The sequence below is a fragment of the Tetrao urogallus genome (genome assembly GCF_951394365.1).
Source record: "Tetrao urogallus genome assembly, chromosome: 9".
NCBI classification, from domain to species: Eukaryota; Metazoa; Chordata; class Aves; order Galliformes; family Phasianidae; genus Tetrao; species Tetrao urogallus.
This window is the reverse complement of record NC_136822.1, coordinates 2,409,714-2,426,374: the sequence shown is the minus strand read 5'-3', so window position 1 is coordinate 2,426,374 and position 16,661 is coordinate 2,409,714. Positions and strand designations below refer to the sequence as shown.

The 16,661-nt window shown below is 45.3% G+C and overlaps 1 protein-coding gene across 1 annotated transcript in view; it reads left to right on the top strand.

The window, feature by feature from the left end:
* NEU2 (neuraminidase 2) overlaps positions 1-14,749 on the top strand; it is a gene marked incomplete at both ends in the record, with an annotated part of 30,489 nt that extends 15,740 nt beyond the window's left edge. The window contains 2 exon segments of the mRNA XM_079539830.1: positions 12,378-12,582; positions 13,811-14,749. Coding sequence (XP_079395956.1) covers positions 12,378-12,582; positions 13,811-14,749 — 1,144 coding nt within the window.
* Positions 14,750-16,661: the final 1,912 nt, after the last annotated feature.

Below are 16,661 nucleotides of genomic sequence, written 5' to 3'. Positions count from 1 at the left end.
AAGGGAGTTGAGGGTCCTCGTTCCTTTTCATTTGTTCTCTTCATGTGGAGCATTCCAGCCATGGAAAGAATATACAACATAAAGCTTAGTCCAGAAATGCCACAGCCTCTAAAACTTGAAACACTGTGGCTTAGGAAGTTTAGTTAGTGATGAAATGGTTTAGCCAAGTACATGGTATGAGAAATAATGTCCCGGGCAGAATGCCTCACTGGAAGCAGGGCGGGTTAGTAATGCCAGGTTACGTGGAGATGGGGTTAGCAGATGTCTTGGTTGAAACTTTTCAAGACAAACTGGTTAGTAAGCAGACAAGCCCAGTTTCCCTGGGGCAGACAACACCCGTGCTGCTCTTGGGGAAAAAACAGTGTCATCCACTCCTATTTCTGGATGTGCTGTTGTGTATGAGACACTTGTTAAGGAAGCATGAGCAAGGGTGGTTATTTGAACTGCAGAGGTAAGAACTCAAAGGGAGTTTTATTTGGAAGAGTTTATAAAGAAGCAGGGAAAGAAGAGGCTGATGTTGTTGATCAAGGAACAGTAGAGCTCTCAGTTTTTCCCCCAGTGGTTATTGGGTGGAGGACCCAAGGAGCATCTGATGAGTCTGCCTGCAAATCTGTAGCTGCAAGCAAGCCAGAAGTCAGGACAGACATCAGAATCTTGTTAACCTGGTTTCTACTGGTTTGAAATGCCAGGCAGGTTTGGAAGGCTGCTAGGCTATCCTTGTCAGCTGCTAAATTAAAACCTCGTACAAACTGATGCTATTCTTATGGCCTGTTGGACTGATTGTGCAAGTGCTCAGGAAAAAATACTTGATAAGCAACTCTGGAAACTGTGCAGCACCAGAAATACAAACTTCTCCAGAATGTCTCTTTCTGGCCCCAAGAGGATAGACCCTGGCAAGAAGGCAGGTGCTGGCAGGACTGCTGCTCCCAGTGCAGAGCAGTTTCTTCTGTCCTAGGACTGGGGTACCAGTTCTGGGCTTTGGCAGTCACATCCAGTTTGCCAGCTACAGCAGTAGGCAGCGATGTGTTGCCAAAAAACAGGCACCCCTGCAGCGCTGTCTGCATATGCATCTGCACTGTGTTTATTTTTTTGTCCAACAAGTGACACAGTCTCCTCAACCACAGTTGCGTAGCTCACTTCAGAGAGTGGAAGTGCTGGAAAAGATTGGCAGGGCTTCTCCTTTGAGACCTTTCCACTGACAGCAGTTCTTTCCCTCACCAGTTTTAAGCATGGAAGGAGCAACGTGGGGATGAGTGTGGGGAAATCCCATGGCAGTGACACTGAGTTAGCTCCTGCGAGGGCAGGGTTCATTGCTCAGCTCTGCTGCAATTCCCTGGGCAATCTGAACAAGTCAGAGATTTTCCCGGGTCTCAGTCCCCTGTTTGCTAGAGAACTGCACCATACTATATAAATTCTACTATGTTTCTCCTATGGCCTTTCCTTGGGAGCTACTTGAGCAGGAACTCCACAAGGAGCTCAAGCAAGAGTATGGCATAGACAGAATCTTGGTTCAAAAGAGCTCTAGATAATAGTTGAATTAAAAAGAAAGAAAAACCTCTTTGGATATTATCTATTTTTTTTTGTTCTATTCATTTGCATTTTCCTACATTCCTAACCCAGGAGCAGGTATTTTGTCTGGAGTTGTCATTCCCTGTTGCTCTCCCAAAGTTTCCTTTGAGCTGAGGGGGTCGTTGTCTCAGGAAGTGCCCACTTTTGGACAGCAAGGTCCAGGTTTCGCAGACTAAGCCAGATCTGTTTTTTCATGATTATCTGATTCAGGGCTGATTTTGGCTAGGAAAGAGATGGCAGGAAGGAGCCAAGGTTTCTAGATTGTTTTAGATTTCACTGAATCTTGTCAGTTTTTCTTATTTTATACCCAAGTGTAACATGGGGGTGCTTCCATGGGCTGTTACTTGGGAACATGAAACATTGCCTCCAGACACTATTGTGGTAAAGATGGTGATATTACTGCTGACAGAAATACACAGAACAAGCTCCTGCCAAAAGCAGACTTATAGTAAAAACCCCAGGCATTGCCAGCACACACAGGGACAGATAATGGTAATTATATAGTTAAAGCATTTTACATTGTCTTGCAAATGTTCTCCCAAAATTAGGCAGTGTGGGACAATGCATTCTTTGTCTCCAGGCATTTCTTTTCTGTCAATGACGGTGGTGTTTCACACATACTCTTATATTTACAGCTGGTCTTAAAGTGGATTGGATTTGTCAGTCCTTATCTGAGCCTGGGTAAGATCAGTCCTGAACAAAATTTCCATCCATCTCCTGAGATGTAGTCCAGTTGGACCTTTTTATATGTTCAGGAAAACATTTTTTAAAATACCTATTTTTTTCAGTGCCATTTCCTACTTTTGATTAGGTCTGGAGCTGGCAGATCTGCTGTAACGCTGAATCTGTCAATAGGTTAATACCTCCAGAGCTAGCTCTTTCTTATGAGATTTGATTTCTTGTTTACTTGGCGCATTTAAAAATATCTATCATTGCTGGGATGGCATTCACAGCCACAGTGGATACAGGGCAATTGGTCTCCTGAGAGAGAAAGGACAGCTCAGCTAAAGGGAAAGATCAGCCTGCCCTTAGGAGGAAAACAGGCTGTTTTTCATATTTCCTGCCTTTATTTTCTTTCTTTCTGTGTTTTGTTTTTTTAAAAGCAAGATCACACGCAAACATTTGCCAGGAAAAAATCACAGCTTGTCCTGCCCCTGGAAAAAGACGCACGGTTTGATTGATTGCTCTGGCGATGTTTGCTCTTTAGTTGGTCACGTTAATGCCCATTTAGTGCAGTCTGAGCCTCCTTTCTGCCTGGGTTTCCTCCCTGCTGGATGTGCAGCCTGTCGGGCTGCGCCAGCAGTGCCTCCATTCCACCAGCCGGCATTTCAGCTGCACTCCATCCAGGTTGCACGGGGTCCCTTCAGGGTGACTTTGCTGGCAGAGCAAAGCCGCTTCTTTCTCAGGCACTGCACTTGTGCCTTTCTGAGGCTTTTTCCTCAGACCACTCCTCTTCTAGCATCCCCCCAGAATAGGATTTTACTCACCTGACAGTCTGGGGCTGAACCAGGCTCTCATTTGCCATCAGGATTAGGTGTGTCCAACAAATCAGGACTAAACTCCCCCAGATTGTTAGAAATTTGCAGTTTGGCTCTGAATCCCGATGCAGGTGTGTCCTATTGAAGATCTCTGTCCTTCAGTCCTTGTACCTTCTGACAGTTCCACTTGAAAGGGAAGTTTCCCTCTGACTTTGTTTGCTCAGTTTCCAGAGCCACAGCAAACAATTTAAAGGAACAGCTTTCCCTTTAGCCAGGTAAGTCAGTACAAACACGTTCTGAAGGTCCTTTGCACCGCTTGTGCCAAAGGTTTACTGACAGGGCTTTGTAAAACTTCCCGTATAAAACAAGGTGAAACTTCTCTTCAAATCTGCAAACTCAAGTACGTGGAAACAGCAAAAGCCATTTGCTCACACTTTTCAGCCCCACTGGCCGAGCTGCTGCTCTTGCTTTACATTATTTCCAGCCATTTGAGATGACAAACCCTACATGCTTGTGATTATTTTTAGCCTGTCAGTTTTTACATTTCATGTGTGTTCCCACACCTGGGCTCTGGGACACCTGGAACGTAGCAGACCCAGCTGGTTTTATTATAAGGCCTTTTGTAACTGTTCATCCAAATGCATTATAATTTTCTCCCCCGAAATACTTTGATTTCCAATTCAGGTTGTGCTTACATTTGCTGTGCTTGCAAGTGGGCTTGCTTAAATGAATGTCTCTTTTCTGCAAGCAGCTTAAAGCCCAGTGCTTCGAAGGAAGACCAAAAAACCCCACTTCCTGCAGACATCTATGCAGTGCTATACTTAGGAGACAGCTTTTTCTTCATCCTGGAACTCCTTCAACTCACCTGCTATTTGTAAGCCTGCAGATGGAATGGCATAAAGCATTGTATCTCCTGCTGAAGCTAATGCTAGCCTTTCCTATGATTTTTTTTCTTTCTTAAAGTTCACCAGACTTGCCAACTGCCCTGTTGTTTTAACTGGTTGTAACATTACCCTGTTTCTTGTGATAGCAACTGTATTTTGCCCACACCTTATCTACTCTGTGGACACCCAAATATTCATTCAGTAAAGCTCTGGTTAATCTGGGGTTGGTTGTCATAGCTTTCTGACCACCAATGCCACTGTCCCTTTATATCAGCTGAGGGCCTGGCCTTGGCATACAGGGCTGTCAGCAATTACTCTTGTAATGATTACTCAAAGTCACCGTCAGACTGTGCACTCCTGCTCTGCGAGCTAGTGGGACACGAGGGACGTGCTATCACAAGAGTCACTCCCAGGTGGACCTCATGCTTCAGACTTGTTTGTCAGTGTCCCCAGAGCTGGGAGGGGACATAAGGCAAGAGAATCCAGTTTTATTGCACTTTTCTGTCATTAAATTAACCAAGCTGTCACGGAGCAACTCCTCATCGCTTTGCTACTTTGAGAACTAGATAAATCCTGCTTCCACAATCCTCTTTTTGTATGTAAATCTCACCGTGTCTCTTTTTGCTTTCTAAAGATTGCCCTCCATTTTGTTACCAAAATAAAACGTATTCCTTTTTCTGGTCCCAGTGAGAAGAGTGAATGGCAGAAAGGTATGCCACATATTATAGGCACTGGACATTGTCTTTCCCAGGGGACAGAAGGTTCCCCATGATGAACACAAAGCTCACTGTGGAAGGTCAGAAAGCAGCCAGGTAGGGTCATGGTGTTGCTCCTTGGGTAGAGGAAGTAAATGTTTGTGATTTTGCTTGAGTCTTTCCACAAGGAAGGGAAATACTAACAGTCTGTGATTTGCTGGGAAAGTGACCGCTTGCATGAGTTAGATTCAGTATTATTACTTGGGCTTTTTCTCAGTTTTGTTTTTGCTAACAGAGCAGTCAGCCCCCAGGTCCACAGGACTCATGTTCTGCACAAATGGTGCCATATTGCCTAACACCTGGAGGGCAGCCCATAGTGTTGTAACTGCAAATTTGCAAAACAGTGTAATTCTCTCTCCTACAGCCTGACTCCACACAGGGCATCTCGATTTTAATGTTAGCTGGCTGATGACAGCCGCCACGCTCTGTAGCTAAGCCATCACACAGAACTACCCGAGCCTGCCCGCCTTCCTTACAGTTTAACAAACAGTGGATTCAGGTTTAAACATTTTGCAAAGGAAATACAGCTGACAGTTTTTAATGGACCGTGTGTCGCTCTTGTTAATTGCAACATCTCCTGTTTCCCTACTTGTTTTCACATACGCTCGCCAGCATTAGCTTCTGAATTCTTAGCCTTCGCTTGCAGCTATTGCTATATCTTTCCTAAGACGTGGCACCCAAAATTGAACATGGTCCTCCAAATGCAAATGCTCCATTGTTCAGTATTCTTTCATTACATTATCTTCTGCATTATTTTTATATCCTCTTATTAATGCACCCACACACCCCATTTGCATTTTTTAACCTTTTTAAAAACGTTTTCATTACAACAATCAGATATAAAGGCGATGAAGTAAGTGTGGAATAACAGAAATGACAAGCTTGATTCTCCCCAGACTTATCTTAAACTTCACTGTGCCACTGATTCTGATTTACAGCAGAAGGAAGCAGGGGGGATTGAGCCCAGCACATCTACACTGAGAAACCCACTTTGTGTGGATGCCTGGGGAGGAAGGGTGAGGGCAGTGGGGACTGGGAGGTGGCCAGAGGCACAGCCACCCTGCAACCCAGGTGCTGCTGCTATAGAGCACGGAGCATTGCCACCATAGCATGTGCTGTCAGCCACATTTGGGACGGGCCTCTCTAAGGAGAAACGGACCACCGGTTTTAAGCTAGAGCCAAGCACAGTGATGTGTATGAAACAAACTTGCTTTTATGGGCTGTCTGACTGCAGAAGCAGCATGTGACTCACAACACCACTTGAGCAATGCAGCCGTTAGCCAGGGAGCAGGGAAAAAGGTGAAATCCACAAAGCAATTGTTCTGGTCTTGCTTTCTGGCACTGTCTTAGCAGTCTTCCCAGTGTCTTTCCTTCTTTCTTAATGGTGCCTGTTTTGCTTGTCTGGATTTTTTCCAGGTTAGAAGTTATTATTTCATGGATATCAATGCCTTTGTCTCTTGAGGAGTTTTCCCTTGTGCTGACTATTGTTTGATTCCAGATACAACAAAATACAAATGCCCTGGGGCTCCTTTTGTGTCTCTCAGTTCAGGCAATACTTTGCTTGCCCAGCTAAGGTGAGGTTCATAAATATGGGGTGTGGTTTTATGACGTAGCTAATTTGCTCTAATGGCCAGCTGCCAGACAGAGAGGTAGTCTGCTCCTTGTGTCAACAGCTCCGTGCTCCTGCTCCCTCCCCTGCTGCTTGTCTGACTTCTGCTGACGCAGTCCAGGACAGTGACCCAGCAGAAAATTGTTCAGTTTTTTTTTTCTTCCTTTTTTTTTCCCCCTAGATTAGTTTTCTGCCAAACTGACATCCTCTGATGGCTTGCCAAAGCAAGATGAGCATCAGCACTGGCACAAGAAAGGAGGCATGGTTGCTCAAGAGAGAGGGAAGATGGTAACACAAAAGAATTTAATTAAGTTGGTTGGTTGTAAATCCACACCCTTGCAACTCTATGTTTGGCTTGCACAGATCAAAATCACAATTGCTGTCAAGTGAGTAGGCCTTGCTTTGTCCTTTTACATTACTAGCAAAATCTGTTTACAGGATTATTGTTGTTATTGTTTTTTTCCCCCCCAGTAAATTGAGAGACAAGAAGCATTAATGGCAGCAATGGAAACAGTAGAGAAGAGAGTAAAGCAAGAGAAACAACAAGGAAAAGGAAAGGCAAGGCCATCTCTAACAACAGCACCAGCAGTACAAGGTACATCATGAAAGCATTTGCTTGGCTGTTCCCAGCAGTAGAAGCTGCAGGTGCTGCCTTTAAGCTAGGCAGGCCACACCTGGGAGAATCAATGGCCTTATTCTCTTCTCCCTCAGCCTCCCACCAAATGCTAGGACCCCAGGTTCACACTCTCTCTTACTCAACCCTGCTCATTGCTTCATTGACTGCAGCTGCTGGGGTGAAGATGGGCACTGGTAGCACCTCCACATAAGCTGCTGGGGAGTGCACCTGCATACACCAGCATGTTGTTCCCGTACTACGGCCTGGAGATTCCTGTGTTGACCCATTTCCTCATCTCAAAACAGTGTACTGATGGATGGGAGGTGGGTAAAGCATTAGGTTGACGCAGCAATTTCACCTGCTGTTATATCCATTTTCTGATTTCTTTCAGCAAACTTTCATGGCGCTCAGGAGCTCTATGAGAGGACGCACTGCAAGTCTGCACGTAGAGATTGAAGGAATTTTATCCTCCTCAGCATGAGGGGACGAGAAGACCAGGATATGACAGCATGCTGAATGGTGTAACTATCAGCAGCAACACAGTCCTGTCAATCCATGCAGGTAGAAACACGTTAATTACTATGAACGCTTAAAAATCTTTCCCTAGCATTTGTCCTGCTCACATGGAACCTCCCCTTCTATGCAAAGCAGGTTTGCTATTTAAATATCAGCTTGTGTATACATGCTGGCTGCTGGCTCTTCCCGGGGGATCCGAGACAGCTGACATCGCTGCCAACATAAATAATCTTGCAGGTTGGAGACAAGTTGGTGAGAGTGTGGTGATCCTCCCTTTTCTTGTATTCAATAGGAGTGTTTTTCTTTTCTCTTTTTTGTTTTTCTTTTTTTTCCCTTTACCTTTGACATGACTTACAGGAGGCACAAACTGAAGAGAGGTATTTCCTTTTCTTTTTCCTTTTGTTTACCTCCTTTTTATTCTCTGCATAACGGCGGGTGTTGCTGGGAGCTAAAAAGGTAAATACATCATTTTGGAGGTTCAGGAAGGAGTGTGTGTAGTCCTCCACCAAACAAAGAAACATATGCTAAGAAAAAACAAAGCTGCTTCATGTAATTTCTCTGTACTGCTGAGAAAACCTATGTTATAAAGCACAGGAGCTGTTGCCAGGCTGAGCTACGTTTTGAAAGCAGAACTTGATGGATTGTTTAGGAAAGCATCTACCGAGGAGGCTAAAAATCCCCTTCTAAGTATGGCACGAAGCTCATGCTACAAGGAAAACTTTCTGTTTGTAGCATAGTTAAAAAGTTTGATCCAGTTGACAGCTGGATTAAAGTAACTCCTTAAAGTGCCCTTAGTCTTGAATTCTGAACGTTGGAAAGAGCCTTTTGTTTAAGATCTGCTGTTTGACTGGTCTCGCTGATAACGTTTCCTTCTGACTTGACATTGAGGCTGACGTGTTGGTGCTGCCTGGCTTGTAAAGAGTGGCTGAGTCCTAGATTTAGTGTAGGACCTGGTCTAAGGAGAAGGCTGGAACTAGAGCTCTCTGCTGCTGAGTTTCAGTGGAAATAGGTACAGTCATTCAATTTAATTAGGAGGGAAGGCTTGCACGTTGAAATGCACTGTGTAATATTTTGGAAGCAGGCTGGGTCTACTATTTCTTAGCCCTGTACAACAGGAGCATGGCTTCTCCTGATCCCCATCTGTGCAGTATCCCAATTGAAGTGTTTTCTTTTTTGTTTAAATGAAACAAAAAAAGTATTTTAGGATAGTGTTTGGCTGACTTCTATGCTTCTATATGGAAAACGCTGAAAGTCCAGGTCTGATACTGAATGGAGAAGGGCAGGACTTGGCTTCTTGTGCTTGTGTTGAAAAGCAGAACTTTTGTTGAGTTTTGAGCTTCACTCTTTCAGGTTCTTTTGTTTGTGTTCCTCGTGCCTTTCCCTAGTCTCTCCCAATAGGTTTGTGTGTGCTTGCTTCAGCCCTGTCTGGATTTCTGCAGGAGCAAACATACTGCCATTTCTTCTTGGATCTGAACGTGTTAAGGACAGGTTTTCAACAGAAGCTGAAGCCAGTGGAAATGTTATCCCGCTTAGTCACTTTTCTTGGAGAGGGTTAAAGAAAATACATGAGGGCCAACTCTCCCCTACATTTAAAACAAAACAATAACAAACTACCACCAAGGAACCGCATGAGCTGCCTTGGAGGAATCCTTCCACTGAGTGGAAGGACAAATACTCCTGGGGACGACCAGCAGCTATTCCTTTCTGCTGCTCGGGCTTGTTCTGGGCCTCACATCCTTCACAGATTCACTCTGTTGCCCACTGCTATTTATTTTGACTCTTCTGGCACACTGGAACAAGTCTCCTCTTTGGAAATCATTGCAGCTGTATAACTTGCAAGTTCTGAGTAATGGTTTTCTCCAGCTTAACTCCCCCTTTTCCTCACCATCTTTCCTCACTTCTTTCTCTGTCTGCCCACATCTACCTGGAGATGGAGTACTCAGGGCAGCAGCTTCCCTGGTGCTTTGGAAAGGAACTGCAGGTTGATGTCAGTGCCCTGAACAGAGCTCTTCTCAAGGATGCATCCCCTGGCAATTTAATAGTCTGGCCTGTCTGTGAGCTGCTGCAGTGCTGGAGTCTGAGCTTCTGAATGCACCTTGTGACTGTCCTGATCAGGATCTGATGTTCTGTTGATGATATGCAAATCTCTCTTATTTCTGAGAAGTGTAGCTGGCGCTTTTACCTTTGACATTGGGTAGAGGTCAAGAGAAAGATCAAGTATTTTTCAGCTGGCTGGACGGTAGCTAAAGCAGCACAAGTTTTTGCTCTTTTTGTATGTATATCAATAGCCCTAAGCTGTTTTAAGATTCTGCATCTCTTTAATTCTGTGTAACTCAGGCTGTTGTGACTTTATCTCTGCTTGATGATCCGCCAATGGAGAAGACAGAAGAAAATACTGATTTTTGAGTGTATTAACGAAAAAGATAGAAGAGTTTCTCTACAGGTGGATGTGTTATATGTGTGTATATGCGTACAGACTTAATGTACTCCCTACATACAGGATGTGTGTACACAAATGTGTGTAGATGTGTACACACACACCTATTTAATCTCTGGGCAGATGGAAAAGTCATGTAATTCTAGTATTTTCCTCAACTGCAGTTGCAAGTGCTGTGTCCAGGGCTTGTTTCTATGGCAGCCATTCACAGTCTTTTAACATCCCACCTTCCCTCGCTCCCCATTTGGCAATCAGAGGAAAAGATGAATGTTGCAACACCCTCACCCAGCATCTCTCAGCGCAGGGGCGAAGGGCACGGTGCAGAGCTGCCTGCAGAGGGCAGGACGGTGCAGGAGGGACTTGGCTCCCTTAAGCTTCTCTGCCCCTGTGCTGCAGCACAGCCTCTGTGGCACTGGTTTCCCAGCTCTGCATCAAGAACGTATGGGTGTAGCCTACATCTCTGCCACTGTTTATTTTTCATCCCTTTTTTTTTTTTTTTTTGTTTTCCCCCCCTCCCTCTTGCCCTGCCTTGCAAAAAGATTACAATATCAGCATAGCACCATGAGCTATGGAACCTGTGCTGCACTAGATAGGCTGACTAACATCTCTTGAAATAATCTCCCTTTAAATAGCCTGGAGGTGCTCTGATGAACTTCTGTTTCAGGAACCACGAGAACACAGCCATGGCTGCAATCAGTGTGAGTAGCCAGAGCCGTGCCGCTATGCGGTGAGCAACACCGTTATTTATCCTAGGAAGGTCTTCCTTTTTTTCTTCCATGTTGTATGGAGAGCTGAGATCAGATCCCTGGTAATGTTTCTGTATAGTAGCTGCTCTGATGTACTGTAAGTGGCAATGAGGAGGGAGTAGTATTCCATTGAGACAGTTCTCTCCCGTGTGGCTCTGCGTCTGAGCAGCCATGGGGCTGTGGCTGGCTCCAGTCTGTACAGCTGGCTTTAGCTGAAACAGTGCAGATCCTGAGTTATCAAGACAGCCTTCAGAAACGTGAGGATGTGATGCACACCCAATAACTACTACAGCACTTTCCTATTTATCTAAATCTCGGGGAATCTTCAGTGCTCAAGGCAGCATTGCAAGTCTTGTCTCAGCTGAGGTAGGAGGCATTTCAATTTCTTACTCATAGTGTATTGTCATCTTATCCCTGCCATCCTACCCACTCAATGCGTCAGAGATCTAAGGCCTGATTTTTTTTTTTTTTTTTTTTTTTTTTTTTTTTTTTTTAAATTTTGTTTTCATTTTATTCCCCATCTCTCTGATATCTATGCTGAGCACATGGTTTTCATGCCTTCAGTTTCTGGTCCATCATATGAGAGACTTCTTTTTGTTTAAAGAAGAACTTAAACATGATTCAGCCAATGGGTTTTTGCCAGGATAAATCAGTTCCCAAGAGAGGTTTGGTGCAACAGGACAGAAAGCTGAGTGGATCCAAGGAGAGGAAGAGAGCAGTGAGGCCCTGGTACTGCTGCCCAGGGAAGTGTGGGTGTCCATCCCTGGAGATGCTCAGGGCCAGGCTGGATGGGTTCTGGGCACCAGCCTGTGCTGGTGGGGGGCAGCCAGCCCACAGCAGGAGTTGGGACTGGGTGGGCTGTAAGGTCCCTTCCAAGCTAAGCCATTCTGTGATTGTCTTGCTCCCTAACATCTCTTACTTGCTGTATGGATGATAAGAGTCTCGCCGGACCAGAAGTCCTCCTGATGCCTTACCCATTAGTAGCTCCATACTGCTGATCTCCTCGTTTCCAAAGCATATGTTGTTTCAGCAAAGCATATAATGTTTGAGGCATACAGTGGCCCGTCCCAATTAGAAACCTGCAGTACCCAGTCCATAAATCCTCTTGTTCTGCCTTGGGCTTTGCCTGGCACTCTCAGCTTAGATGCAGCTGGCTGGCATCTTTCAGACTGTTTGTGATGTTTTGGGAGAGGATGTTTTCCTTCTTTTTCCATGCTCTGTGTTTACTGTCCTTAAATAGAGGCATAGCTAGGGCCAGAGATTGCTTCAGTGACTTGTTTTTATGGGGCTCAGAGTTCATGTTTGGCAAAGCATTAGTTCTGTTCTGGGTTTTGGAAACACCACCAACAAAGGCAATCGTGCTTTTCAGAGGGGAAAATGCTAAAATGTCTGATCATTGTCAGTCTTTTGAATTACAAAGCAAACCCACAAAGATCTCAGCTTGTGAATTTCATTAAGAAGAAACAAACCACAGGCGGCTTTTTCATTTACTGTGTTTAGAGAACTTATTTTACTCCAGTAAGATTAACCAGGCTGTTTCTGGACAAAGTCTGGTCTGTGTTGCTGACTGCTGTGCAACATGTGGCTCCTCTTCAGAAGAGCATGAAACTGAAAGCAGCAGGAATGACATTTCAGTGCCTGTCAGAACACACTGAGCAGGAAGAGCAAAGAGCAAGGAGGGCAAGAAGTGGTGGGATCTGTTCCTGTTGTACTTTGCTGGGCTGAGCATGGGTTAAAATGCAGTGCATTTCTGTCTCATTCCCTTAGCAGGATGGCTTCGTTTCCTGTCCTCAAGCAAGAGGTGTTGTTCCGGAATGGCACGTGGAGCTATCGAATTCCAGCCCTGCTTTACCTGCCACGTTTCAGCATCATCCTGGCATTTGCTGAGGAACGAGAGGATGTGGTGGATGAGCATGCCAAGCTCATAGTGATGCGCAGAGGCACGTACAACCCAGGCAGACACCATGTTCAGGTACCAGTTGGTAAGGAAATAGAGGAGACTGTCCGACTACACTGCTACCCTGCTCCCAAAGGACTTGAATGTATCTGCCCTCTCTACTGTAGTTAAACAGATCTCTCCTGCTCAATTATAGCCTATGAGTAATGCATTTACTTTTATAGCTGCTGGGATTCAACCTCGTGATTGCCCAATAGTTGGGGAAATTAAGTGGGGCAGCTGTAGTAGAAGCAGAGAGAGACATAGGGCACAAGTCCTGCTGCAGTTGCAGAGGTGTGGAAAGGAAGCAGAAATGAGGAGTGTGACAGAGATAGGGAGCAGTAAATTAGCAATTGCTGGCTTTTTTTTTTTTTTTTTTTTAATCTTCCTAGAACTAATTTCTGGTTTAAAAAACAATTGAGAACAGCTGGTCTCCCCACGCAAAACAGTGTCATTTGGTTTGTCTGTGCCAGCGAATGGGCTACTTTATTAATCTCCCAGTTGTTATTATTGTTAACAGTTATCTTGCTGGGTGACTGGGGGTGCTGGATACTCTATTTATAATAATTTCTTGCATTTGCAAATGCATTAAAGGCTTTTTTTTGGGGGGGGGGAGGGGAAGTTTCTTTTTCTAACTCAATCCTTTATCACAGAATAGTAATCCTTTAACAGGGACCTTTAAGAGCTGGAGTCTGCCTAGCAGAAGCAGCCTCTAACTGCACCTGCAGCGTTGTTTCATTTAGGTAACACTCAAAATGAGGGAGTGGGAGTCTGAATGTAATGGATTTATCAGTGTGCTGTATGCTTGAAGAGGGCTCCTTTATCTAGCTGACTTCCTGAGAAGCACTAACAGAGCAAAGTGTCTACGAGCATGTTTTAACCCTGGCACGTCTGTGTCATATCTATATTGATGAGAATTTCTTACAATTCAACTACTGTGGCTGGGTTTTTGTTTGTTTGTTTGTTTGTTTTTTAAGTGTCATCAGACACCTACTGCATTGAGATGCAGTTATCAGCTCCTCAATGAGTAGTCATTTAAAAAGGACATAGCTCACCTGTTTGGTAAAGCGTGTGAGTCCTGCATCATCCAAGTCATCTTAATTTCTTTTAATTTACATCTGGTGATGCCTGTTTCATGCTCTATCTCCAGATTTGCTTCTCCTCAGTTGTTCTCAAGCTCTTCTGTAACTTTATCTGAGCATCCTCACGCTGTAACCTGGATGTATTTGTTTCACTCTTGTCTCTCTTCACTCTGCCTTGGCAGTGGAGCGGCATGGAGACCATTGTCAGTGCACAGCTGGAAGGTCACCGATCCATGAATCCCTGTCCTGTTTATGATGAGGTCTCGGGGAATCTGATCCTGTTCTTCATAGCTGTCCCAGGAAAGATCTCTGAGCACTACCAGCTCAGGACAAAGACCAACCTGGTACGTCTCTGCTATGTCACTAGCGTGGACCAAGGACACACGTGGAGCCCTGTTCAGGATATCACCGAGAGCACCATCAGCACAGAGTACAAGAACTGGGCCACTTTTGCAGTGGGACCAGGTCATGGATTACAGCTGTCCAATGAGGCCCGGAGCCTTGTGATTCCTGCCTATGCCTTTCGTATCCTTGACCCTAAGCATCACCCTGTCTCTTATACCTTCTGCTTCATCAGCTCTGACCATGGGATGACGTGGGAGATGGGGAACTTTGTGGGAAAAGAGAGTGCAGGGGAATGCCAGGTAGCTGAGGTACACCGCTGTGGCATGAATGTGCTCTACTGCAATGCTAGGACCAACAAGGGAGCCAGAATCCAGGCTGTCAGCCACAACAACGGGGTGGATTTTGAGGAAGGCCAGCGAGTTGAAAAGCTTGTGGAGCCTCCCTCTGGATGTCATGGAAGCATTGTTGCCTTCCCTCCTCCCTCTGATGTCTGGTGCCAAGATAGCTGGTTGCTGTACACTCATCCTGCAGACCCAAAGGGCCGAAGAGATTTGGGAATTTACCTCAACAAAAGCCCTCTAAATCCAGCACACTGGACAAAGCCAAGCATCCTCTTCAAGGGCTTGTGTGCTTACTCAGATCTGCAGTACATGGGGATTGGGCCAGATGGCTCACCCTTGTTCTCTTGCCTCTTTGAATATGGGATCCATAAACAATGTGAAGAGATAATCTTTGTAATGTTCACTTTGAAGCAAGCCTTCCCTTCTGAGTTCTGATTCTCAAGCTTTTTCATTGGGATTCTTCTGAAAACCACCTTTGCTGATGCTCTTTTCACTATCAGCTCTCATCTTTCAGCAAAAGAATTTTTGTATTCTTCCCGCGCTGCCAGCTGGGCATTGTCTTGTAGCATGCTTACATCACAAAGTCTATTAAACATACTAAAACTAAACATGTTTGGTCTTGTTTTCTATTGCCTGTTCCTCTTCTCGTCTTTCCCCCTTGGCTGCCATCTTAAAAATCACATGCTGAAGGCAAGCATGACCTTCATACGGGGGGTCTCACCTTAAGGCTTCCAGTAGGCTCGGATAGAGATGCACATGCTGATAGCTCAGGGACTGCATGGGGATGGAGGGCAGCTATTTTAGCTGAGCTGTATTTACAAGTGGTGGCAAAGTGCTGCAGAGGACACTGGGCATGCTGCCCTGCGTATGCTGTTATCTTCAGAAAACTGCTCTGACTCTTGCTGGGTGCACTCCTTTCAGTTGCAATGCTTGCTGACAGCTCCATCCAGCCTTCTATTGGCAGGGCTGGCTGCCTTCTGCTTTCAGGGAGACTGTGGAATGCCATCGTCTTGAAATGTTCCCAGCCTGCTTCTGTACTGGATTTGGGGTTTGCTTGCTGAGTTCCCAGGCCCCTTAGGGACTTCTTCATAACTTTGACTTCTCCTTACTTCCCGTGCTGTATGTTCTTGCTTATTTGCCCTTTTGCTTGTGCTGCAGTTGGTAACTACAGCTTCTCACGTGTACCAAAACCACAGCCTTGTGTGTTTCAGTGGTTCCCTTTGCACAGACAGTGAGAGTGGGGCCTATGCAGCACCCCCAGCCCCACGGGCAGATGGCAGAAATGGCACTAACAGACCTGCAGGATCAGGACGGGTCTGCAGAGGGAGCTCCCAATTTATAGTCAGGAGGGGAAGTACTTGCTGGTCTTTCTAATGGAAGTGCTAAGCTTTGATCCATGCAGCAACTGCTGTTATCTCTGACAAACCAATGTCTTGCAAGCATGACTGTTATTATAGAGACTGTTATTATAGAGTATTACCAGCAATGGGACAGCGTGTGAAACAAATAACATTGCCTTGCTTCCAGAAAACGGCAGAGATGTAAATGTCAGAGGAGCATGGGAGTGCTTGAGCTGGAAGGCTTTCAAGAGTAGACAGATCTTCAGCAGTTTTTAGAAGGGAACAGCCCAAATTTTTAAGAGGGAGACTATTCTGAGGCTATACTGAGGTTTGGAAGGAGGCAACACGCTGTGAGCAGACAAGTGACCAGAGGTGAATAGCGCCGAAGGGCAGTGTGTGGAGCCAGGGCAGCTTTGCTCGTGCCTCTGGAAAAATTATTTCCAAACCAGCCTGAGCTTGTTTGCTGATTGCTGTGTTTTGTGTGTGTGCATGTGTGGAACAGCCCCAAGGAAAACATTTGTTTGCTCTACTGTTGCAGAAAAATACCTCCCTTTCACAGTGTTCTCATCTGCTTTGGGGAGCTCTAGCAGGTCCTGCAGAGTCCTTTGCACTGTCACTGCTTAGCTATGTGAGCCTCTGCTTTTCAGCATCCCCCTTTGCTGTTCATTACTTACAGTTTTCAGAGACAGAAAAAGAAGGTCTCCTGGTTCTTCTCATTCATCTGGGTTTGTTTCAGTGTACCTGGAAGCTGCAAGTATCGAAGGAGTGAAGAGATCTTGTGGCCTTGCCAAACATACCTACAATTTCTTGAGCCCTTCCCAAGCAGCAGGTCGGTAATGTGTCAGTTTGCAGAAGCAGCAAAGCACGCAGTGGTTCAATGAACCAATACTTAATGACTTTTATTCATCTGGTTTTTAGATGTAGGCTGGCCACTTTAGCGGCCAGGAGCCTGTTGGTGCCTAGTGATGGAATCCTGTAGTTAGACTTCAGCAAAGCTAACAGCTCTC